This window comes from Cantharellus anzutake (assembly GCF_015039405.1).
Source record: "Cantharellus anzutake strain C23 chromosome Unknown EI90scaffold_61, whole genome shotgun sequence".
Lineage (NCBI taxonomy): Eukaryota > Fungi > Basidiomycota > Agaricomycetes > Cantharellales > Hydnaceae > Cantharellus > Cantharellus anzutake.
In genome coordinates, this window is record NW_024067011.1 from 125,018 (window position 1) to 150,212 (window position 25,195).

The 25,195-nt window shown below is 49.4% G+C and overlaps 1 protein-coding gene across 1 annotated transcript; it reads left to right on the plus strand.

Moving 5' to 3' along the window:
* Positions 1-3,915: 3,915 nt before the first annotated feature.
* EI90DRAFT_3129855 (uncharacterized protein) lies at positions 3,916-4,308 on the plus strand (the record flags this gene model as incomplete). The annotated part of the gene is made up of 1 exon (XM_039064250.1): positions 3,916-4,308. The coding sequence occupies one exon, from the start codon at positions 3,916-3,918 to the stop codon at positions 4,306-4,308; it is 393 nt and encodes a 130-aa protein (XP_038911532.1).
* Between the last annotated feature and the right edge of the window lie 20,887 nt (positions 4,309-25,195).

Genomic DNA, 25,195 nt, shown 5'->3' on the forward strand with positions numbered 1-25,195 from the left:
ACCCTTAGGAACCCTTTACTCCCTCTCTCCCCTGGAACTTGAAGCTCTTCGTGTGTTCTTGGAGGAACACTTAGCTTCCAGTTTCATCCACCCCGCTACTTCCTCCCATGCAGCACCAGTCCTCTTTGTCTGCCTGAAGGATGGCTTGCTCCACCTTTGCATTGACTTCTGAGGATCGGATGCTGGATCTGATTCATCAAGATTACACCTGGCCCAGAATCCACACCTTTGTCAAGAACTATGTCTCATCTTGTACATCATGCACCCACACCAAGGTCCCTCATCACAAGCCTTTTTGCCCGTTGAAACAACTCCCCATCCCTGAACATCCTTGGAACTCCATATCCATGGATTTCATATAACAACTCCCCTCCTCCTCCGGTTTCACTTCCATGCTGGTCATTGTGGATCGCTTATCAAAGCAATGTGTCTTTGTCCCCACGTACGATACCATCACCTTGCCAGAGCTGGAAAAGTTGTTCCTCCTCCACATGTTTTCCAAACATGGAGTTCCTTCCCATATCACCTCCAATAGGGGCCTGGAGTTCGTTTCACACTTTTTCCATTTGCTTGGTAAAGCCCTTGACACCTGCCTTCACTTCACCTCTGCTTATCACCCGGAAGGAGACAGACAAACAGAGCGTATGAACCAGATGCTAGAACAGTACTTGCACATCTATTGCAATTATCAGCAGGATAATTGGGCTGAGCTCTTGCCTCTTGCAGAGTTTGCCTACAATAATGCTCCTGTTGAAATCCTTGTTTTCTTGGTACACTGTGGACCGTCCATTGAGTCCATCGGACTATACATCTTGCACACGGGCATTTCCATGAAGGATTGCCCGATGCTTCTACTTTTGGCATCCATGTTGATGAACGCAGTCGAGGATGGCTTAAAAGCCACCTCGCGCGATTTTTTTCTTTCCTCTCTCCTCAGTTCACATCTTTGGAACTGAGGTGAGACCCCCTTTTTCATCACTTGGAATATTGTCTAATCTTGTACATATTTCCTAGCGCTAATTCGCGACTAGGTAATGACTAATAATACTAGTTCACATCTTTGGAACTGAGCGCTAATTCGCGACTAGTTCATAATTTCAATAGCTCCCAGTGCAACCACTGGTGTCTCCCCTTTCTTCACCAATAAGGGCTACCATCTGAACCTCTCCATCCATCCAGAGCGAGATCTGTCTTCACTACATGTGCAGGAGTACACCATGGATCTCGACTCTCTCTACCAATTCCTCTGTGAGGAGATGTACCATGCTGCCAGGGCACACCTGCCCGACCTGGCTCCACCTGCCCTCACCTGGTATCCTGCTCACCTTTATTCCTCACCCTTCACCACTGTTCCTCATTTCTTGTTCTTCCTCCCTTTTGTTCTTTTGTTCTTTCTTCTATCTTTATCTACATGGACGACCTTTCTCCATATCTATGTATTACTGACCCACCCACGATGCACGAATGACACACCTAGCCCCAGATGACCCAGATGGCCTCACAGTGCAACTCAGCATGTGCATGTGCAGCACACACCCTTGGGATCCCCCACAGGGACACCTGGGTGACTGTGGCTGTATGTGGGGTGATGTGGCAAACCTCATGTGACCCAAGCCGCATGTACATAAAAGTACCTGGGGTGGGAACCGAAGAAGTAACCTTCTTCTCATGATTCCCACTTAGTCTGAGTGGCCATCCCTGAGGCCTGTCAGTACGCATGCCCGCTCCACACCCCACAAGGGCCTCAGTGCCAGGCATAACACCTGGGCCCCCTCGACCCCGGATGTGTCCCTGACACATGCCCAGATCCGATATCAGGGTCCGGCCGATGCTAGGCACATGTCAGGGCACACCCACCTGACCCAGGTCCACCCGGGCCCACCCAGGCCCACCTCACCTGCTCCCCTGCTCCCCCGCTACCCATCCCTCTCCTCCCTCCTCCCTCCTTCCTCCCTTTCCTCCTTCTTCTCTTTCTTCCCTATCCTTCAGACTTTGTATGGTCTTTAGGAGGCTTCACAACCACAGCAGAGGTGGAGGCAGAGGGAGTAGAGGAAGGATGGAAGGAAGTACTTGCCAATTGAGATGCAGCAGACTTGTCGAAGGTAGTGGCAGATAAGGGCAGAGGTCTAACATGTCATCCAGCTTCAGCCTTACGCTTCCAATATTGCGCATCAAACATCTGCACAAGTTTTTGGAGGGCAGAAAGTGAAGTAGGTTTGGTGACATGCAAGAAATCATCCTTGAGGTGCTCTGGCAGTCCATCGTAAAAGAACTGACAAAGTGCAGGCTCACCATACCATGCAACTGCATAGCATATCTGTTATGGAAATAGGAAATTCCCATTTTTAGCCTCTTATGGCCTCTGTACAGTATATTATCACATGACATGTATATAATAACAACTTAACCAACAACAATCACCAAAATCCACACTTTGTTAATGTCATTGTAAAGACAATTGTTAAACCTCTGTTACATTAACTGTAACACTATTTCGATGTCACGGCCACTCCCTGCACCTGGATGCTATAGAAATGGGCCAATTAGGCCCCATGGTTATAACAATATCGATTGAACTCAACAATGTACTTGTTTATGTGACATCCATCTTTCATACTCAACTGGAGGATCTTGTCTTCAGCATCGCCCATTGGATCATGGGGGCCAAAGTTCTCCTTGAGCTCTATGACAAACTCCTGAAAGTTATCCATCCACAAAGGTCAAGCACCCTCAGGCAGCCCTTCCAGCAGGTCTGGTTCGAAATGATCAAGGGCCATCTCCATCAAGAATGACTGCACATAAATAATTTTGGAGTGGTCACTCATGAAGGCCAGGGGTGGTCCTGAAAGTTCAGTTCACACTGGACCAAGAAGGTGCAGAGTTTGCAGGGATTGACCCCATCAAACTGGTTGGGTTCTTGGACCTTGGTTCTAAGGGAGGTTGTCAGGGCACACACCCTGACTAGCCCAGACCCGGACCTGCATCCAGACCTGCTTCCACCCGCCACGCTTCCTGCACATGCGCACGCTCCATGCACTGCATGCTCCAGGCCCAGTCCCTACCCCTTCATGTGACTTCCAGGTATCCCCGGAAGTTTTGCCTGATATTGTGGCCACTGTGGGAAGATGAGAAGTTAGCTTCCTTCTCATCTTCTTACCCACAGTAGGCAAGTGTATCTACTTGCCTCTTTACTTATACCTCTTCTTACCCACAGTAGGTTGTGCCCTGGATAGGGCTGGTTACACCATAGGACTGTGGGCCATAGGGGAGGGTCATGGGGACCCGGGAGTCGTCCCCTGACAGAGGTGGACAGAGTGGGAGGTTGTACAGGAGCAAGAACCGGACAGGGATCAGAGTGGGACAAGCAGTGGAGCAAGCAAGATAGGTGATCACTTGTGCTAACTGGGCAAGTAACAGGACAGGAACTTGCTCAACTTCATCATCATCTCCAATGAGAATAGGAATAGGTGGAATTGATGTCAATGAGTGTAAGGGATATGAGGGATATAGGCCGCATACTCATGGCCTACCCTATTCATTCTTATTTATCGTGTCGGGTTTGTACCTGACAGAACACTTCTATTCCCGAACCCTTCATTCTACCATGCGGTCCCAAGCCACAACTATCACATGTACATACAATAATGTATTTAACCTACATGCGAGGGGGTAAAGGCTTCCCCAGCCTATTACCCCCCTGTTGATAAATACAGCTTCATACAGTGTACTTTAATGGACTGGGAGTGTAAGGCAACCTCTGACTATCATGAGACCACTCACGAACTCTACAACCTTAACTACATTTACACTTTTTTACGCTCAGTGAGCAAATAAATTTAACCTTTCAACTTCTTCTTTGATCAACGTTGTGAAGCGCACCAATCTAATTGAAGTTCCTGACTCTTCGTTACCACCATGGTAAAGAAAGCTTCAGGTTCGCCCTCTGCAAAGAGGACGAGGGCGGCTGTGCATAACAACGTGCAGACTTCAGATAGCACTGGGGTTCCCAGCGTTAACATGCTGGATATCCCTCCTGATCCAGGAGAGACAGATGACCCTGACACATCTCCAGGTCCACCCAGAGACCTGGATGCACCAGGCCCTTCCCAATCCATGACCATGGTTGTACCTGCTGTGGTCATACCTCCTCCCACTGAGGAAGAACCACCCGACATGCCAGTTGGACCTTATCCATTTGTTGACACGTCTGGTTCCCCCGATCCTCTCAGATTGGGTGAAGTGCTAGGGCTTGGTGATGGCCCTGACAACCCAGTTGAGGTTGTCAACATGGGTGGCACCAAACCATGAGCGAAAACTCCTGGATCGTCAAATGATCAGCATGATGAATTGATGATGATGCTAAGAAGCATTGATCAATGGCTGACTCGCCACAATGAGGCTATAGAGGACTTACGGGCTTGGATTTATCGCCCTAGCCCTGGATTGGCTGGAAGCCAAATTCCTCTAAACTTGCCCCAGTTTGAGGCAACAAGTGTGTGTCAGGGCACACCTGCCTGACCTGGCTCCACCCGCCTTCACCTGGTACCCCACCCACCTCTACCCCTCACCCTTCACCATTGTTTCTCACTTTTTTGTCCTTCTGTTCTTTTGCTCTTTTGCCCTTTTTTCTATCTTTATCTACATGGATGACATTTCCCCTTATCTATGTATTATCGACCTGCCTGCGATGCGTGCATGATGCACCCAGCCCTGGATGGCCCAGACGGCCTCATGGTGCAACCCAGCATGCATGCATGCAGCACACACCCTTGGGATCCCCCATGGGGACACCTGGATTACTGTGGCTGTATGCGGGGTGACATGGCAAACCTCATGTGACCCAAGCTGCATGTGCATAAAAGTACCTGGGGTGGGAACTGAAGAAGTAACCTTCTTCTCACGATTCCCACTTCAGTCTGAGTGGCCAGGGATCGTTGTCCCAGGTCGGGCCCATCACTATGCACACCTGCTCTACACCTTGCAATGGCCTCAGTGCCAGGCGTTACACCCGGACCCCCTCAACCCCGGATGTGTCCCTGACAGTGTGGCTCCACCCATACCAGTCAGGGGACAGGATAGAGAACCCGCCCAGTGATGAAACTCGCTGGGGGACAATGTCTCTGCTGACAAAGACTACGTCAGGACGACCACCTACCTCCTGGTGCCTGGGCATCCCAGTGTGAGGATGACGACATATGTTGAAAGAGGGCTCGCAGCTCTCTATGCCAACTAAGCTTGTGGGGGCCAAACTCTCCAAAATCCTACTTTCTTGACTAAACTCGCTATGCTCTCGATCCTTAACTCCGTGGTGGGTTCTCCAGGATTCTGCAAGGTCCAGGCTCAACTAATCTACTACCCACTCATTGTGGGCTAGACAGTTGCCCTTATTCCTACTGTTGAATTCCTAGCACTCACTCCAACTCTAGCACGTCCTAGCACCTTAGAGAAATGGGGGAGGGGAGAACTTCTTTTCAAAATCCAGTATGTACAGGATTATATCCAATAATTATTTTTAGAAAGAATAGATGGGGAATATTGGTACCATATGGCACCTGGATACCTTATTAGGCGAAATAATAGAAAGGGTAACAGTATCAATAAAAGAATATTGATCAATAACTGAAATGTGGGCAAAATATGAAAATAAAAGAAAATAAGCGATATCTCAACGGATTTACCGAATTCAGAACCGAAATTGGAAACGAAGCCGGAGATAACTCTCACGCAGCCGATAAGCATTTTTACCAATTTATTAGAGGCTGTGGGAACGGGTGGGGCTGGAATTCTGGGTTGCCGCTTGAGATTCCCACACCTGCACATGCCCGTGACCTGCTGTGCCTAACTTCTCCAACACGGAACTCCGTCAAATCTCCACCAATTGGGATGTTCTTGGTATCGTCAGAATTGTACGAATTAGGACTATTTCTAGGTACCAAATTCGTATCGAGTTGTTGCATGAATGAAAGTGGTTTTCTGAATGTGTGAATGGGTATCCAAGCCAGTTCTGCATGTGGGCAATTATCCCACCTACAATGTCCCTCATGCTGAAGAACCTGAGCCTGGGAGTCCTTTGACATCATCACCTAAGAGAATCCTTTCTTATCTGAAGGGAAAGAGTATCAATTGGGGCCCTAAGGGCCCACCTGTTGTCCTCAGGAGGACACAGCCACTTCCTCAGTTGCCTCCTGCACCTGAAGCACCCATCGTTTTGGAAAATTCAATGGACGAAGGGGAGACTGATCGCAATCCACGATTGACCTGGAACCTACATCATGGTTCCGGGCCTGCCCTTGTCATGAATGCACAGGGCAAAATAAAGAAAAAGCCAAGAACTATCTTTGCTCCCCATGCACTTAGTGAACGTCCATGGAGTATGGGACATGCATGGATGGCGATGCCATCTACATGCACAGACCTGAAGGTCTGGATGATCATGCCTAGGAGATCAGATGTAGGCTAGGTTCCTACAGTCGATTTACCATGCAGGACCCACAAAGTGGGGCCTTTGGAAGATTGGGCCAAGATTGGCCCAGTCGGGCGGATGCCCAACAAATTCCTCTCAGGGTGTCAAGACAAGAAGTCTTGACCCCACAGCCAACCATCCGTACCCTCCAAGATCCTCTTGGAGGGGCTTCACATCCCATCGTGGTTTCCCCAGTAAAGAGGGAAAGGGAGGCTAGCTCCCAAGTTCCACATGTTCCAAGCTCTGTCCACTCTCAGGTCTTATTCTAGGGACCCAAGTAGTTTGTCCCCTGGCAACCCCAAGGGATTCATGGAGGAGCTGGTTCACCATATCGCAAACTTGATCAGGATAAGGATCCTGACCCCTCTTCCTGCTGATGTAAAAACAGAGTTATTAAAGAAAACTCTGTTCCATTCCCCTTGACCCTATGGTCTGGGGAGAACAATCTCAAAAAATTCGAGAGTTGGCTTGTTGAACTCACTTCCTGGATTTCAGGAAATGGGTGGAAGGGCAAGAGCTACAACAAGCTTCACATAGATGCTCTTGCTTACACCCTAGATGGCAATCCCAAACAGGGTCCCCCCAGGAACCTTCTTGAGCACTCCAGCATCCCATCCACCAGCATGTCCACATCTCCCCCTTCTTGCCCTTGGAATGTCATTTCCCCTACCATCAACTGCCTCGGCACCCAACTGTGTCCATGCAGATCCATCTGGAATCTCAGCAGTCGCTCAGCCTCTCCAAGTTCCAGGTGGTTGTGGTACATGCAGCACTTCCCTCACTGCATCTTGAAGTTCTCCATGGTTCTCCTTGAGCTGATCTCACAGAGGTCCATGTCCCATCAGGTGCCCTCCCCCTACAATCCATTCATCACCATATTATGATGATGATGATGATATCCACACTTACCAGCCATGGACGATGCAAGCAGGCTAGAGATTTAACCCCCTAAATGCAAGCAAATTCGTGGGGAGGGAGTCTGGGATGTCCTAAGCTCGTCCTAGGTTCGGTCCGGTTGGACAATCGTCAGGAATTCCTTAGAATACTCAAGGAGTCAAGCTTATAATTTCTCTCTCTTACTTGGATCTCTCAGCGCTACAGTCTCTTTGTAGTCAAAAGGGAGGTCGCTTTTCCATTCCTATGTGTACAGAGCGTTTAAACACATGGAACAGCAATAATGTGGAAAAACAAATGAAAAGAAAATATAAAATGAAAGATTGTTGTTATGGACACCATGTGGGCCGTTAAGTATGGCTGACATGGAAGTTCAATAAAAAAAAGACAGGAATGATAAGTGGGCCATATCTGCTAATAATTGCCATCCTCCACCAATTTCCACCATCACACTACACTTATCCATCTCTTCTACCTGTATCATCCCTTCCTGACCTCTCCATTCGATTCCCTGGGTTTGTAGCTTTCTCCTGATACCAAATTTGTCCCAAATGGCTGAGATTTGACCAAGTGGTGGGCATGAGAATCGTAAAATTGGCCCATGCGCAGGGTTAGACATCCCAGAAAGTGTCCATGAGAGTCCCCATGTCAATTGGGTCTTCATTCGCATCCTTTGTGATTTTTCTGAAATTTTCTGAGCACTCCAGAGTGCATTTTGGTTGCTTGTTTACTTCGGTATGGCTTGTGATTTCCATTTTGGGCCAAAAACCAGTTTTGCGATCTCCTGAAGTACAGATCTTGGCTCTGCCACATGGGACTTTCGACACCACCACCCTCACATGCCTTTCAACATTGTGTGGAACCTTGCGGTAAGATGAGAAATCGTCACCACCATTGTTCCACAACAGCTGGGTCGATCTGGATGAAATTCGGGGAATCCATATTTATGATTTTTCTCTATTTTCTGAGCCCTTGATCGTCTGTTGGTGGCCAGTAGCGCCAAGCATAGTTTTGGGCTGGACCAATTCAGTACCAGCATGTTATGCGCAATTGTACTCCATAATAAAATGAAATAAAATGTCCTTATGCACCATTGGCATTGGTAGGTGATCATTGCATATGGGGAATCCTTAAGGAACATAAACTGCGAAAATACTGGCTGTGTAAGGAATAGTAGGTTATCCTGCTTACAACGACGATCCACCCACCACCTCTTCCTCCCCCTCATCCCAAAGACCCTGCTGCATCTTCTTCTGCATTTCCCTCACTCTTTCCCCCTCCACCCACCTCTTCTCCATCAGTTTGTTCAACTGTTCAATCTCTGCATCAATCTTTGCTTGTTTCAAATGCTCCTTCCTCTGCAGCCAGTCATTCCCTCTCCTTCCTCCCTTCCGCCACTGCATCCTCCATCCCAGTCACCAGCTGGTCCACCTCATGGATGCTGCTCGCAATCTCTTCAGACCTTTCTGTGCATCCTAAAGCATCTCCCTCTGCTTCCCCTGTGCAATCCATCTGCACTCCATCACTGCTGGAGAGCATTGTGACAGTCATACCCCACTCTGAAATCCAAACTCTCCTTTGTGCCCTCTTGGAACAAAGGTATCCCAAAACAGCTCATACCATGCATCTTCTTCACAAAAGGCTGTGATTGATACTGCCTTCCAATCTGGGTCCACTCCAAGCCATGTGCTCCTGACTCCCTTTTGGAGTGCATTGAACTGCATGACAATGTCTTCCACCAACTGTAAATTTATTATTATTATGATTCATGTCACCACATCCATGCAGCAACTGTCATACCTTGTTACCATCCACTTGCACCTCATCCTTTCAGTACCTTTGACACAGGTACCTCAGTCTTTCCTCCCAAAACAATTCATGTGGGTTGCTTTGGAAGTAATTGCACTCTCCCCTTGACCCTCCATGCCCTCACAACATCTTTGCACTGCTCTCCTCCTCTCCCATCTCCAGGGTAGCTGCCACCTATCATGATGATCATGTGAGATTGAATCCCCAAGTGATGTCATTCACATACCATCTGGAACATCCTTTCCAGCATCCTCAACTGGTCCAAAACCATCAACCCACTGTGGATCAGCGACTCTGGGCTCACCCACTGTTCTCATCATCATCATGTCATATATGATGGGTGGCAACAACAAACTCACCATCAACCTGAAGAAGCTCCATCCTTCTCCAATGATTGGACATGGCTCCAGCAGGTTCCCAGTGAACCCTGCTGGCACGTACCTCACCTCCTCCACCCTCTCCCATGGACAGGTCCCCATTGCAAGTTGGCAAAGGTCGACCCATGCCACTGTGCTGGAACCCTTTGCAACCAGCCTCTCCTTTGTCACCTCTCCCCACCACTCCTGAGGGATGTTTGATGGTGTCCACTGGGAGCTTCTCTCACCATGGGTCACCATTGGAATCAACTGCCACAGACAGATTTCTGTGGCAGCTCCAAAGAACTATCGGCAAAGTGGTGAGCAGAAGATATTAATGGAAAGAATCACTCACATTGTGCATTCCTTGGTTGTTCCAAGGCTTGAATGCTATCCCCCTGTGTTCTGCATGGAACCAAGGTATCCAGTGCAGGATTCTGAACATCTGCCTCAGGGTGCCAGACTTCAGGCAAGGTTTGATTGCAGACAGCTGTTTGTCGCTGTGGAACCAAGCTGTGAAGTTCCTCATCGCATCCAGGATTGGGAGTGGGTCCTGTTCCAGTACATCCAGCACCCAGGCATGAAGTCTGCCCATGTCAGAGGTGCTTTGGCCTGTTGAAGGTTATCCTCCAACAACCAGGATCAAAACATCCTGAGAGACCTCTGCAATCATGTGTCATGTGTGGTTAGTGAATGGAATGCATACATATCATAGATATCCTTACTCTTTCCATATAATGCTACCAACCACCATGCATTGGAGGATGCATGGATCGATCAGATCTGTGTGGCTGACAGACCCTGGCATTCATGTTCCTTGACTGGAAGGTCCTGGATATACCCAAGCTCCACAGCAATCACCACTTGCAGCACAGCCTTGCAGTGCTGCCCATGGATGATCTGGATCAGTTCATCTCCAGCCAAGAACCCATTGAATCCACCTCAATTGAGTCGTCTGTGGGCAGGAGCCCAGCCATGGTGTACTGCTCAATGGCCTTTGTTGCCATGTGGCCCCAGGAGTGGTGGTGCTCTGCCACCCAATGCCAGCTGACCTCATGGTTGTGTGGCAGGAGGTCCATTCTGGACAATGGGACCTATGATTGGAAGAGAGCTGGAAGGGTTGGAAGAAACAAAAAGGGAAAACTCAACATGCCTTTGCAAACCCTTTGAACAATGCATGCTTCAATGCATCATAGTCAGCCTGGGACATGGGGATGGTGTTAGAGGTGGAAGCCATAACTGGAGGAAAATAATGGGCAAGTGGATATTATTAGATGTGACTGTGATGATGATGCTGTGATGTGATTCTGTGATGTGATTCCCTATGAAAGGGGCCAACTCATCATAACCCCATGAAGGAAATGTGGCAGTGCTCCCACCTTATGCATCAAGATAAATTTTTCTTGATCATGTGGTCAAGTTGGATTTTTCATGTGGCACACCAACACACATGGCATCAATGAATAAATTATGGAGAAAAATGGAAAATATCATTACAAAAATCAGACTCAAGGTGCCTCATCATTTCTTACAAGGGATAGGAGTTTACAGGGGATTTTACAGGTGGTTAGACATAGTTAACAAGTGGGGTTCCTGCATACATAGCAGTTTCCCCCTGGTGAAAATTTCACCTGTGTCATATCCCAGTGTCAGGAACATGTCAGATGTGTATCCGGGTGACCTGAGAGGCATGCGAAGTCGTCCAGGCTCGTAAGGTCGGAGGGGTGGGACTTTAGCTTCAGCAACTCGGGTGGAGCGCTGCGCTTCGTTCTTATGTTGGTGTCCCAATTTCAGACAGAAGCCTTACAATGAGGATAAGAGTCTAGAGGGGGGATCCAAGTTGATATACGAACTGAGGTACATCCTGTGTAACCTACATGCATTATAAACACAAGTAACTAAATAGGACCAGCCTGGAAGGAGTGGCAGATCAAGTGCGATATTAATGAATGAAGAAAGAGACAAATAGTTAATATTGGAAAACTTGGTCAACAAAAGGCAAGCAAGAACAATGAGCGACAAAGGAGGAACAATAGTCTGCAAGCAGACAAAAGAGAAAAGGCCATCCGGCCGTCTAGCAAGCCGTCCAGCTGGCAAGTGGACAACAATGAAGTGGGCAACCTAGGTTGGAAGGTACATGTGCAGGGGAGGAAGTGCAGATGAGGGTGACAGGTGGACGGATGGATGGACAGATGATGATGATAGTGGGTGGGACAGGCCAAGTGGCACTAGGATGCGTTGACGGGAGTGATGGATATGTCGGGTCATGACACCTGGATCTTCTGCCTCCCTCTGCCCTATCACTACATGACTCCACCAGCCCTCCCAATCTCTCTCTGCTGCCTCCAGTCAATGCCAACGACCCTAGGACTACCTCCTCCTTTGACTCTCTCCCGCTCTGCCACCCACCTATGTCCGCATCACCTCCGGACCTCCACCACCATACCTCCACCTCCTTGGACACCTTGTTCAAAGGAGTTGGGCTTGCTCATTGTTGATAAACCTCAACTTGCCTATCCACCCTCCTTCCTGCTTCCGGTCTCCACACCTCCGGTACCTCCTCATTCCTATCTTACCTCCAGCCTTGATAATCTTTATTATTTTATCATTTGATATTTTCTACAACCCCAATCTTCTGGATTACATCAATATTCTTACAATCTGTGAGAAAACCTCAATGGCCCAGTGAGTGCTCAGACACCAGACCTCACTCTTCCTGCTCCTGCCCCCCCACTGGGTGGTTGAGCTCCTGTTTCCTACCCTTCCTGTAGTACCCTACTGGGTCCTACAACCCTTCCTCCCTTCTTGGGAGGGAGAACTGACTCAGGCAGCCCCAGGATGCCTGGCCACATACCCATGGGCCCAAAATTATGGTCACTCACTACTGTGCACTGGTCAACCAACCTGCCTGTCCCAACAAATCCCACTACTGGTACGCTCCCCTGAGCGCCAAGTAACCAATAGTCAACCACTGGGCTGCTCCCTCAAGGAGTGCCAACTACCCATGCTACCAGTATGCTCACATGAGCACCAAGTCACTGCTAGCCAACTGTTAGGTGGCTCCCTCAAGGAGCCCCCATTATACCTGCTACCGGTATGCTCCTCAGAGCACCAAGTTACCACTAGTACACCCAGCCTCAGATCTTCTCCTGCTCTCCTCCCAATGGCTATGCAGCCACCTCCACCCATGAGCAGAATGGCTCAGGTTGGGTTCCCCAGAACCCATTCCTGTAACACAGGATCCATGAGATCCCAATTCCAAGGAGGCTTGTTTCCCAGGGTCCCTGAAATTATCTGGTGGTTTTATGCTGACAAAGGGTTCCAGGTTGAGAAATATTTATCAGATTAGCAATCACAAAATCCATAACACCATCATAGGTCAAAAAAATCCTCTTTGACCACCCTCCTTATCACTGGATAAATAATGATTTGACAGTCATGAGGACAGCCAAACTCCATCCTCCTTGCACCTGGTCCAAGTGTTGAAGTTCCTTGATTTGTACACTGTGGACTGCTAATTGTCCTGGAGATAATATATATATCTTGCACACCAACATTTCCTGCCCAATGTTTCCACTTTTGGAGTCCATGTTAATGGACACAGTTGAGGATAGCTTTACTGCAAAAACTGAAATAGTAGAGGAACATGCACAAGCAAAGAACCCTTATCCACCTAAGCTAGAGTGCATGGCACTAGTTTTGAAGCTTGAATTGTGCACACATCAGGTCAATAAGCCTCTGACTCTGCACATATACCTGAAAGGTAGGAGGAAACCAAAGTCAGTTGAATGTAACAGGTCTACATATCAATCTAGACTTGCAACCCAGGTCTGGGGGGGGGTGTCCTCTATATGTCAGGTAGGTGTGGGTCCTTGGGAGTATGGTGCTGATAGTCTGTACAGTTGTCAGGTAGTAGCTGATACAAATATAAAAGGAAAGTCACATGCATGAATGAATGAAGAAAATAAAGAAAATATCATATCTCCTCAACCACCCCACCAAATCTAACGATCTTAAACTAGTCAGAACCACCTCCACAGCCTCTACAAGAGTCTTTTGGGTTAGTGTGGCTGTCCACCTCATGTCTGTGCACAGTGCTGGCCACTGTCTGGAGGGGTTGTCATATCCATCCCCGGCCATCGACTTCCAATCCCTCCATTCCAACTCCGCTCCTCCCTCACTAACCTCGGAGCCCCTGTATTCTGCAATCCTCTCAGCGCCCCTCGATGGTCACCACCCCCTCATTTCAATTTATTACCTATGCCTCCCTAAGTACGGAGCCCCGAAGACTTCTGGACAGCTCCAACGTCCGCTAGCGCACCCCTGCCTCCGCTGGGCAATACACTCGCCTGCCCTGCAGAGCCCACCTTCGGGCCTATCCCTCCTTTCCATTTCTGGGTTATCGCCTGCCTTTCCGCTAACCCTGTGAACCGACTCGTCGGTAATATTCAGTTGGCTAATGGTTAAACCCCGTTAGCTCTGCTCCGTTTGGCTCCGCCAATTGCGGAACCGTCTCCGCTGTAACCATATATATATCCCACTTGTACATAGGTTACGCCCCAGTAGAAAAATCAACTAGAGTTACCCCCCTAGGTTCTAATTGCCAGTCAGTAAGTTAGGGCACGGACGTGTCACTAGGCACAGCGCTCTTGGCAGAAGTCGCTGAGGCCGAAGCCCTCTGTTACGGAGACATTCTTTCGTCTCGAGTCTGGTCTCTGACAGGGGTGTCCAGACTGTTTCCCATGGTGTCAACACACTTTGCATAGTTGGATAGCCCCTTCAAATAGCTTCCAGAATATATGATTTGAGACTAAATTGACAAGCAAGTTATTGAGAAAAATGCAAAATACTTTTTTGGATGCAAGTCTTTGGGATAGTGCTAAATTTCAGTGACAGTCATCGAAGTCATCAAAATTCCCAATTCCCAGGTCACTGATATCCCAAATGTCATATCCGTGCATACCCGACCCCGACCCCGACCCCACTTCCGGACCTCCACCCTCTTCACCTCCGGAGTCATAACCTACCGCTGCTGTTCCGATACTCACCCTCGGTCCTGGCAACACACCTCCTCCTTACATCCCCGACCCTATCTCCGTCCGCTCCGATACTCACCTTCGGACCTGACTACTCTTCTTTCCGCCACTCCTTCTCCCTTACCTTTCCCCTCTCTCCTCCCTCTGCTACTCCTCCGCCACCCTTCCGCCAAGTTACGACTTGAATTCCCCCCAAGAGACTTTCCCTCTGCTAGATCCAAAATTAGGGACCCCTAGGACAACCAGCAATGGCACAGCGCTCTGCCTGAGTCGCTGAGGCCAAGGTCCTTCCATGCTAAGTCTCCGATTCCATTCCGGAGTCGTCTGAATCCGCACATTCTAACAGTATTTCGGACTGCACATTGCTGTTGTCCAGCTCCGACTTCTAGCACCTGGCGTCCGGCTGTGATTCCACCTTCCGCAGTCGACCGCACCCTCTGCTCTGGCTTCGGGTAAGCCACCAGCACCTCCCAGCCACTTTGGGCGCCCCTTCCAAAGTCCTGGAAGTGGGTTGACTAGGCACCACTACTCCTTTCCTTCTAGGTGGCGCTTGCAGCGTCCTCCTTCCCCCTTTAGGTCCCTGGAAGCACCCTCCATCCACCCATCCTAGGTTCCCCTGCAGTCCATCACTTCCATCGGCAATCTGATCCATGTCTACATCTGCCAACTGATGATTGCACCTACCCGGAACCTCCAACCTCACCTTCCGCTTCCACACCACTTCACCCTGAGGCATCTGAGATGCACTTGGACTCCTCTTAGGTCACCACACACCGACCTATTCCACTCTCCTTACCCTCGGTTCCAGGAGTTACCCTCCGGACCACACCCCATGATGGATGCAACATACCCAACTCCCTTGCTACCATCTCCTGCGATGTCTCGCACCTCCGACTTCAACTCCGCCTACCTCCGATACACCCCTATCCCTGGTTATCGAGGCCCATCCTTCGGTAACACCTCCGATTGGATCTGCGGTTAAGTCCAGCCCCTTCGGCTGTTGATTTACTACAAGTCCTTGTTCTCCCGCACCTTCGGCTTGAGCAACCAAGGTCTGCGACTCCGGAAATCAAACCGGAAGTCTCTTCGGAGACACACAAATAGTCTGCTCTCTCTTCTCTTGTTCCTCTCTTTGGTTTTCTTTCCCGTTTTATTTAATGGTCTATATTCCTCGTCTCTAAGTATAAAACCAAATAAAACATCTCGTTCCTCCATCATCACTTTCCTCCTTGTCCTATATCATCAATTCCTGCCTTCTGTACCCATAACTCCGACTCTCCGACTCTCATATTTAGATCAGTTTCCTCTGCTTGTTATTTCCGTTTTGGTTCTAACTTCTGTTCCTCCTTTAATATGTCTTCTGTTTATTCTAGAATTCTCGGTCCTTCCGGACCTCACCTCTTCTGTCTCGGACCCTTCGGTCCTTGACACCCATCACCTTCCGATGCACCGGCTCCTTGCTGGTCATCACCCAACTGTTGACTAGGCACTGCTGGCACACCAGTACCCAGGCCTTCGACTCACCCCATCCGCTTCGCTTCGGTCTGAATCAACCTGGACGAACTTTCGTCATTCGTAGATGGTCCTTGTCCCTTAAGTTCTGGGACACCTACTGACTCGCCCAATTTCGATCCGTTGATCGAGGGGTTTAAGAGCAGTTACCTAGTCTGTGCTTCAGGACAACCCAGTCTGCCATTCCGTGATCACCCCCCAGTCTCCACTTGGACTCCTTGTCCTATGGAAGACGCTTCCACCCGATTCTCCGTTGCACTCCCCACTGCCTGGCATTCCATTAGTAATGCTGAAGCACTCTACTCCGGGATAGCGAGCCATGCTCCGCTTCCTTCCCATCTGGCCCCATCTTCCTTCGGACCTCATCCCGTTGGTTGATACTACGTCCTCCTCTCTTCCAATGACGTTTCTACGCCACCCTGGCTGACTTGGCTTGTGGTTCTGATGTCTCATGGCATAACTTGTCTCTCCTATGCGCTCCATTGAGCGATAGTCTTGAGCTTACCTTGTCCGGACCTCTGGAACCCACAACCCAACTCATCCACCTCCACTTACTCTTCCGTTAGCCTTCGGACCTCACACCGCTGGTTGACACATACCTCCCCTTACCAACTTCGAAGATGTTCTTACATCACCTTTGTCGAATGGACCTTGTCTACTGTCTAGGACACACTGGTACTCTACCTCTTGCTCCGTTGAGTGACTGGTACCACAGTACCTTACGTCCGGACACTTCGGACACCCCAGTTTGACCACCTCACACTCCAACTCCGACTCTACCTCGCCTCGTTGCCTTCAGTCAGTGTTCCACCGCTAGGATCACTGTCTCACCTATGTGCTCCGTTGAGCCTAGATCATGAGCAGTACTTCCGAAACACCGGACACCCCACTGCAACTTCCCCATACTCTTTCCGTCACCTCCGGACCTAGTTCCGCTGGTTGACCCGTTCCCTCCATCCTCTCTCCTTGAGTTAGGATCCCATCTGTTGACGTTTCCATGTCTCCCCATTGGATAAGTTTGTGCTCAAGTATCTGGCTAATGTCTGCTCACCCTGAGACTCCGTTGAGTAATGGACCTGAGTAAATGTTGTCTAGGTATGAGGACACTTCCTTTCCTCCCATCCTCGCCTTTCCCTGTCGCCTCCGGACCTTGCTCCGATGGCTGACACTCTTTCTCTGTCTACCTCTTACCATGAGGAAGACTCCTACACCATTGGTAACCTTGTATGCTACGCCAAAGCTTGCTACCGGTTAACTTTTAACCTTTGCACATGGCACGCACACATCTCTACTCCACTTACTCTCTTGCCTTCGGGCTCACCTCCGAGAGTTCTCTGGACGATCGTTATCACGATCCTCGCCATCCCACATCTCCTTGGAAGTATTCCGGAACCCTCCGGTTACTCCACACTCCTCTCTTCCACCTTCCCTATGATGTTCCGCTTCCACTTCCGGATGATCCGACTTTAGCCTGTAGTGTCGATTAGATGCTGGGACGTCTAATCCTAAGAAGGGGATATGGACTCCGCTTCTATCTACCTCAGCGCTATACATCGGTCTCCACCAGGAGTATTTTCGCGTCGTCCCTACGGACAACCCTAGCTGCTCAAGTTCCCTGAGCTAGCTCTACCTCCGATGCCGAAAGCTGTACCCTAACATCATACCCAACCTCCACCTTCGTCACCCTGTGCCTCGCACACCCTCGGACCTCCATCATTTCCGACAATCGAGATTCCATTGATGCATAAGACCCATTCAGGTGGGCAACCAACCTCTCCTCCCTGACATCGACTACCCTTGACCCTGTATCTATGATACACTCCCTTCCTCCAACAAACCTTACCTGGACAGTACCCCAAGTGTCTACTCCGGACCTTCGGACCCCCCTCACTAGTCCACGGTACCCTTTCTCAAGCCTTCGGCTTGTACCCTGAACAACCCCGACTCCCTTACGACCATGGAACTCCACTCTTGTGTTGTCAAACTTGAGTTCCTCCCCTTGCCAGCTCCAAAAGGGATGCCGAGTTTGTTCTCCGACCTCCCACTGTCCTCTGGTTATGGCCTCCTTAGGTATCTGTCTACTCCGGTACCCATTCCGGGAAGACAAACATGCTGAGTGTTCGTATAGTTGCTACGTTAGCACCTCCACTCTTCGCCATAAGCCTCACCACATGGACCTCTACTCCTGAGCGAGCTCCAGACCTACAAGTTCCTCGGAACTCCACGGACTCGTCTCATCTCATCATCCCTCCTGTGACTGAGTTGTACCATGCGCAGCACAATCCCATCCTTGAGATTGTTGTCGCAATTGGGAACTCCTTCACTCCGCTCCTTCGGATACTTGGAGCTGACTTTGGTCCTCCTTGTATCATCACATGGACCTTCGGTCCCCCCAACACACTTTGTGAGTCGCCCATCCGGCCTCCATTGTGTCACCCCTGGATTCCTCCATTCCTTGAGGACCTCCCAACCCACCAAAGCTTGGTCTTGGAACAGACCTTGCTCCGGACTTTCCACCACGACCCCCGGACCTCGACTCTTAGGAATTTCATGGAAGTTAAGACTGAAACTCTCCTCGAAGACCGCGTCTACATGACCTCTTCACTCACCTTTCAGCTCTTACTCGCCAGACGACTACCTATATCTGTGCGACCCAACCCTTCCTATCGTACCGCTTCCCTATTCCCGATTGAGTCCTTGCCATCTCCGTACCCGACTCCGCCCCTCTGAGTCTCCCCACTCTCCCTAGTTCCTCGTGAAGTCCTGTCGGACCTCACTCCCCCCTTCCTCCCTTCGTTGATCGAACACCATCCCCAAGATCCCAAGCTGGTCGTCGTAAGTCTCCTTGTTACACTTCACCACGCTCCTTGTGTTCCATCACCACCTTCGTCGGTATTGCAGCAGGTATATCCAGAGACCTATTCTAAGGCCTTCAAGGGTTCAGGCCTAAGAAGGGGATACTGTCATATCTGTGCATACCCGACCCCGACCCCGACCCGACTTCCGGACCTCCACCCTCTTCACCTCCGGAGTCATAACCTACCGCTGCCGTTCCAATACTCACCCTCGGTCCTGGCAACACACCTCCTCCTTACATCCCTGACCCTATCTCCGTCTGCTCCGATACTCACCTTCGGACCTGACTACTCTTCTTTCCGCCACTCCTTCTCCCTTACCTTTCCCCTCTCTCCTCCCTCTGCTACTCCTCCGCCACCCTTCCACCAAGTTACGACCTTCCACCGTTGTTCCGTACTTCGCACTCGGACACCGCTCGTACCTTACTCCGAGTCTCCATCATAGTCCCTACCTCGGACTTTGACTCCACCTCGGTCTTAGTCCATTGCATTGGTGACCTCATACTACGTAAACACCATTGCCAATATCCCTTGGACTTTCAACCCCGCCTCCGTAACCTCCGTAAGCTCCGCAACCCCCGAGCTTCACGGATCACCTTCGGCCCTCTCGCCGCTTGTAATGTATTTCTCGCGTTTTCCCCTCATCCCTATTTGGACTACTGCTTCTTTCTATTCTAGCCAGTTAGTCATCATCCCCACTTCCCCTCATCCTCCTGCCCCTCTGGGCCTTGCCCTCCCTACCTCCTTTCGGATGTATCACAGGTCCTGCCTTATGACCTTCGGTACCTCTCCACTTCTTCTACCCTTTGTTCCCGTTCGGACGTCTTCGTTCCGATTCGGTTACCCTTTGTCCTCCTTGTGCTTTTGCCCCTTCCATTATATATATCGGCGCTTGTACATACTTGTTTTGGTTTAGTCTGAAATCGACCTGAAATGCCCCCAAGAGACTTCCTGCTCACCTACTGTGAAATTAAGGACCAAATGGACAAACAGCAATGGCACAGCGCTCCGCTTGAGTCGCTGAGGCCAAGGTCCCTCCACGCTAAGTCTCCGATTCCACTCCGGAGTCGTCCGTTTCCGCCCATTCTAACAGGTGTGATGGTTACAATCGCAGTACAAGGTTTGTGGGTTATGTATTCGATAATGAAAGACATCTCAGCATTTTCCATACATATCATCTGACTTCTAACTATCTAATATAAAAGTCACAATGGTCAAGGGAAGTCCCTTGAAACTCAACAAATCCCCCAGCCAGCACCAAAACCCAGTGGGAAAGCTTGGCATGGGGTTTGGAAAAGAATAAAGTGAAGAGGAGTGAGGAAGTGTCTCACCTGTGTGCATGGTCCATAGGAGTCTAAGCCCATTTCCATAACAAATTCAGTCTCAAAATATATATTCTGGAAGCTATTCAAAGGGGCTATTTATCTGTGTAAAGTGTGTTGGGACTGTGGGAAACAGTGCTGACACCCCTTCAGACAGTGACCAGCATTGTGCACAGACAGTTGAGCAGCCTGAGTGTCATGGAAAATCAGATTCAATTGCAGCATTATGTTTTGAATGTCTACCCTGAATAATACAAATTTGATTGAATTTGATTGAATTATAGAATCATCCCAGGACATCCCAGATCACAGTGGTCCATCCCACTACTTTGTTGAGTGCCACCGTAGCAGCATATCAGTCCATGGAAAGGATGGTATTGAAAGGGCTTGACAGCCAGAACATAGCCAATGAGAGCACAGTCTCTGTCAGAGACCAGATCAAGATGGAGGATTGTCTCCATGGCGGAGGGCTTCGGCCTCAGCAACTCAAGCCAGGAGCGCTGTGCCCAGTTACACATCCATGCCCTAATTTACTTACTGGCAACGAGAACTAAGGGGGATCAACTCTAGTCGATTTTATTACTGAGGTGTAACCTATGTACAAGTTGAGTATATATAGTTACAGCAAGGGCGGGCCCATGAATGGCAGGGCCGAGCGGAGCGGAGCTAATGGAGTTAAACATTAGCTGATTGAATATTACCGACAAGTTGGGTTATGGGGTTAGCAGAATGGCAGGCGATAACCCAGAAACAGAAAGGAGGGATAGGCCCGAAGGTGGGCTTGCAGGGCAAGCAAGTGAATTGCCCAGTGGAGGTGGGAGTGCACTAGCAGACGTCAGAGCTGTCCGGAAGCCTTCAGGGCTCCATACTTAGGGAGGCGTAGGTAATATATTGAAAAGAGGGGGTGGTGACCATCAAGGGAAGTGGAGGTGATTGCAGAATACGGGAGCTCTGAGGTTAGTGAAGAAGGAGCGGAGGTAGTCCGGAGAGATCGGAGGTAGTGGAAGTCAATGGCCATGGATGGATATGACAGTCTCCAGAATTCCCTTTAAAGGAGCAAGTCAAGGCCTTGGGGTTGAAAAGGGGGATTTCTTATCCACTTACCTAAACTGGCTGACCCCTGCTGTGTCTGACATACCTTCATCAGTGTCAGTGTCATGGTCATCCTCATCAGCACTCACATCATTGTCATCATCACCATCATCACCAGTGCCATTGCTGACCTCCTTGGTCTGGCAGCCAAATGCAGTGTCCTAATGGCCACCAGTTGAATGACATACATAAAGGAGCCCTGACATCTTACCACAGATGATGCCACAGGGTGCAAAGTTGCCATTCTCAGGGTCCAAATTGAACAACATCAAGAAACATAGCTATTGGGTCTTTGTTTGATTTGTTTAGGATTCCATGATGTTGGGTGAAGAGCAGTGCATACAGAAGACCATGGATGAGCATGTCCCATGTCTTGCTGTCTTGCAGATTTGTCTGGAGAGCACTACAAATTTCTGATTCTTGGTGAGCAGAATGGGTAAAGGGAATTCCTCTTTCCTATGGCAATATTGAACAACATAACAAAGGAGGCATGTCCCCAGTTGTTCATACTTGGCTGATGATGCTGGCTGTTGTGGGCATGAGAGTGGGATATTCTCAATGGAGCGAGCTGTAACAATTGCTGAGATGAGAACATAATGTTTCCTGCATAGAGGGACTTACTTGGACCTGCTATTGACCTGGCTGAGGATCAGTGGAGAGGTGGACTTGACCAAAGGGTAAATGCCTTTTGTCAGAGACCAGATTTGAGACGAGGGAGAGTCTCCGTGGTGGAGGGCTTTGGCCTCAGCGACTTATGCCAAGAGCGCTGTGCCTAGTGACACGTCCGTGCCCTAACTTACTGACTGGCAATCAGAACTGAAGGGGGGTAACTCTAGTCGATTTTATTACTGGAGTGTAACCTATGTACAAGTTGGATATATATATGGTTACAGCGAAGATGGGTCCGCAATTGGCGGAGCCAAACGGAGTGGAGCTAATGGGGTTAAACATTAGCCGACTGAATATTACCGACAAGTTGGGTCACGGGGTTAGCGGAAAGGCAGGCGATAACCCAGAAACGGAAAGGAGGGATAGGCCCGAAGGTGGGCTCTGCAGGGCAGGCGAGTGTATTGCCCAGTGGAGGCAGGAGTGCACTAGTGGACGTCGGAGCTGTCCAGAAGTCTTCGGGGCTCCATACTTAGGGAGGCATTGGTAATAAATTGAAAGGAGGGGGTGGTGACCATTGAGGGGTACCGAGAGGATTGTGGAATATGGGAGCTCTGAGGTTAGTGAGGAAGGAGTGGAGGTAGACCGGAGGGATCAGAGGGAACGGAAGTCGATGGCCGGGATGGATATGACACCTTTAAAGTACATCTTGACCCTATCAGAGAATACTCCCATCCAAGCAGGATTGCTGGTAGCGTGGGCCAGTGTGATATCATACAGCTCCCAATACAGGAGATTTTCGGTGAGTTCCACATTGTGAGGAAGGGATTCACTGTTATAACTCAGGTTATGGCACCTCTGAGATGAACTGTAATGTTTATACAACAGATAAAGTTCATCTCTGCAGTCATGTAACACATAAAGAGAAAAGAAAAGGGAATCAAACAAGAGGTAGATGGACTACAACATTCACATGGCATGGATCATGGGCTTCCATAATGCCACTGGGCCACCACCTAGAGTCCTCCTTCTCACAAATTTCTGTAAAGAATCTCTGCAACTTGATCTCATGGGCACTAAAGGATGAGAGCTGGGCACCATGTACTGTCCAAGCCTGAAAGCCATTGTGGCCACTGTAAATGACCTGAATAAAGCTCAGAACGGTCTGAGAGCCCTCAGGTTTGAAGGTTAGGTGGTGTTTTCTCACATGGTTTTGTAGAATCAATTCTTTTCTCTCGCCAGCAAATAGGCATCCAGGAAAGTTGCATATGAAGCTGTTGATGATAGGGATCAATGGGATTGGGTGAACCTTGCCCTTTGGACACTCTACTACCTCAAGGACACCCAGATCCTCCAGAATCTTGTCATTTCCAGGCAGCTGATCAGCCCTCTCATGCTTGTCTTTTACATGATTCAGGAGGTGTTCACAACGGACACATACTTGGCATGCCTGGCACACAATCAGTTTGTGTGTGGAATCAATCCCCAGCTGTAGATGATGGAATTCTTCAGGGAATATGAGAGTCAATGAATTGTTGTCATAGTTGCTGGAAGAGGGCCTATATGAGAAGGGGTCACTCAAAGAGGGGGAATACAAAGAAGAGGCCCTTGAGAGGAGTAATGTAAGGAGGGCACAGTCAAGGACAGGGCACTGGAGGATGGGCTGTTCAAGGAGGATCCACTAGAAAGGGGGCCAAGGTGTCTAAACTCGAGCTTTATGTGGGGGTGTCAGAGACAGACAGATTTCTGTCAGAGTCAGGGTTGGAGGTTTTGGCAGAGGCCTGTTGGAGTGCACATGCACAGATGTGCAGGTGGAAATATGCAGTGCATCTGGAAATGCTGTTCAAGGTGAGCAGAGTGGGATCATGGCCTCAGTGACTCAAGGGGAGTGCTGTGCCCTGAGCTTGACATCTGGGGGAGATCCCTTACTTACAGACTGACACTTGTGGCAAGCTTCAAGTGAAACATGCAGGCAGTGCAGGCCCGTTGGGGAGTGCAAGCCCAATGAGGGTGGACTCAGAGGGGGGTACTCTAGTTGATTTCAGACTAAGGTCCCTGAAAGTATTTACAGGATATAAATAGGCAGGAGGAAAACATAGAAAGCCGGTCAGTCCAGCATGGAAGTGAGCAGGGATTGTCAAACTGAATAAAGACAAGAGCCCAGGAAATGGGAGGCAAGAAATGAACTAAAGCAAAAGCAGATCAAGTGCCAATATTGACAGGTTAAGTGAATGAATAAGAAGTGCATCAGCACATGGATCAAGTGCCAATATTGGCAAGTTAAGCAAATGAATAGATGAACAATATAGGCACTTGGCAAGGAATGAATGGTATGCTGCCGAGTGACAAAAATGGCCAGAGGAGAAAAGTGGAGGTCAGCATGCAGCACCAATACAAGTCCACAAATAAGCAGGGTTGGTGTTATAAAAATGGAGCCTGATTGGCCCATTTCTATGGTGTTTGGGTGCAGGAGAGGGCCATGACATCGAAAGAGTGTTACAGTTAATGTAACAGAAGTTATAACAATGGTGTTTACAATAACATGGACAGGAGTGTTTTTGGGTAGTAATTGATGGTTCAGCTATTATTATATACATGTCACGTGATATTGTACTGCATAGAGCCCATAAGAGGCTAAAAATGGGAAAATCCCATTTCCATAACAGTTAGTGTGGTGCTGACACAAGTCTGTGAGACAGAGGTGGATCCATCAGTACTGTCCCAAGGACAGCCTGATGACCAGCAGAGGTCCTGAGGGGAGTGGGAGTGTTGACCTGACCACAGGGTGTGGAGGGGAACCAGAAGCATCAGAGGTGCAGAGGGTGCAGAGGTGGGTGGAGGTACAATGCAGGCAGAGGTCTGGATGCAGTGCATGGCTGTGACCACATAGTGGAGTGATGGGTGTGGTTCAGATGGAGATGAGGCAAGAGGAACTAGAGGGACTGGATGCTGGGAGTGCCAAGGGTGTCACGACCCGGCATTCCCCGGGGCCAGACAACCTCCTCCCTGACCCTCTCCCACGCCCGAACACTCCCCGCACACTCCGCTCGCCGCCCGTCGCCGTCTAACCACTTCCCGCCACCTCTCCACAACCCCTCTCTTGATTGTCGTTGAACGACCTAGCGGCGCAGAGCGCCGCGACCTGTTGTCCCATGTTTCGCCGCACCTTGTTACCTCACGGCGAAGGTCACGCTTGACCTTCATTGTCTTGAACACGTGCTCTTTGTTTGTTTTCCTCCTTCTTTTCTCT